The 1,691-nt window shown below is 39.0% G+C and overlaps 1 protein-coding gene across 1 annotated transcript in view; it reads right to left on the bottom strand.

Moving 5' to 3' along the window:
* Positions 1–1,691, bottom strand: part of LOC119593994 (protein virilizer homolog) — a gene marked incomplete at its 3' end in the record, with an annotated part of 18,344 nt that overhangs the window by 12,681 nt on the left and 3,972 nt on the right. The window contains 3 exon segments of the mRNA XM_037943018.1: positions 70–256; positions 723–979; positions 1,241–1,614. Coding sequence (XP_037798946.1) covers positions 70–256; positions 723–979; positions 1,241–1,614 — 818 coding nt within the window.

Raw genomic sequence — 1,691 nt, 5'->3', positions numbered from 1 at the left:
TTAAATCAACAGACGTACAATTAAAAAACAAGTATAAATGAGGAGCATTTTCACCTCCTCCCCACTTACCTTCCCCATTCTTAGCCACAAGGAATGGCAAACCTTTGGGAATAAGCTGACACACATTCTCCATGGTTTGCACCCACTTCTCCCCAACTTCCTCATTGGGTTCACCTGTTTCTGCATCCAGCAGGCTCTCTTCAGGCAGAGAAGTGGGACTAGCTGTGTCTGTTAATAAGCTCTCCAGTTTTGAAGCCTGAGAAGAAGGGCACAAATTAATAAAAATATATATATATATAAAGTTGATTTTATAGAAAAAAACACAAAATACCATATATAAAATAATGTTAATTGAAAACTACATATAATATAGCTTTATATTTACATAATCAACAATAATGAAGACTCAAATCTCCTATGATAGCAAAATGTCAAGAGATTAATTTTAATGAAATAATCTCCAAAAAGTTTTTCAAAGAGCAAATCAGTCAACAAAATACCCCATCACTGAAATCTTCTAAATATAAAGAATTCAATCTAGAGTTAGTTATGTTATGGACATGTGAGGATTATCTTATACAACTAGGCATCAGAAGGTCATTCCATCTGCTAATACAATCAATGACAAAAGCCGGATGAAAATCAAAGGTAATTATCTACCCTAATATTAGGTGGTAGTTGGTACACCTACATCAAAATAATTTTTTTCCATTATGCCTCACCTGTGTTGGCTCCTCCTCTAAGTCTGGCCCTTCCATTTCAAACCTATACTTCCACTTCTGGTGCTCCACCTGATACTCTGTGAGGGTGGGACTAACAAGATGGTTCATCTCCATAAGGTGAAACTGGTCTTGCGAAAAGGGTTTCAGCCAGTCTTCCCACTCTTCCATGAGCCACTCCTCCGTGTAGGGATACTCAGGTATGTCTTCCTCATCACTCATGATTTCCTCATACATAAATCCTTCCACATCATCTACGTCTGGTGGGGGAGAAATACAAGAAGAATTTAGAATTAAATTTCAGAATAGGATGAGAGAAGAGACACAGAATGAAATTTGAAAAGTAGGACCTCTTATGAGTGATGGATAGAGGCAAAAGACAAGTTATTTAAAAATAACTAAAAGAAATACAGGAAATCATAAGAAAATATTAAATGAAATGTAGAATATAACATTAAAAAAGTATGGTTATCAACATCATAACGATATCTATGTCCAGTTAACACAAACAGTAAACTTACTTTCATCTTGTTGATTGTCATCCATTCCTATCTCATCCATGCAGTCATCCCCTTGGTATTCCTCCTCCACTTCTCCTGTCTCTGGAGGCAGATCTGGTAGGTCTTCATCATCACTAATAGCCTCCATGTCTCCTGGTGTTGGGAGTGGAGGCAAGACATTGTGCGGTTCCCTCGCTTCAAATTCTCTATTTTCACCTCGCTCTCGTTCTCTTGCCTCCCTCTCTCTGTACTCCCTAGGTGTCCCACCCCGGCTGCCTTCCTCACTGAAGTTGTCTCCTCGATAAGGTGACCCAGGGACAGGTAGAGAGTCCAGGGGTGTGCGGGGGCGGCGACCGGACCTATCAGATCTCTCTGATCTTCTCTCATCCCACTCTCTGAAAAAGCAGATATTACACTTATGGTTAATGAATTGGCTGTATTATTAATTGGCATCAGAGATAATGCAATTAAA

Source organism: Penaeus monodon, chromosome 33 (genome assembly GCF_015228065.2).
Source record: "Penaeus monodon isolate SGIC_2016 chromosome 33, NSTDA_Pmon_1, whole genome shotgun sequence".
NCBI classification, from domain to species: Eukaryota; Metazoa; Arthropoda; class Malacostraca; order Decapoda; family Penaeidae; genus Penaeus; species Penaeus monodon.
Note: the sequence above shows the minus strand (reverse complement) of the source record. Positions and strands in the feature narration are given on the sequence as shown.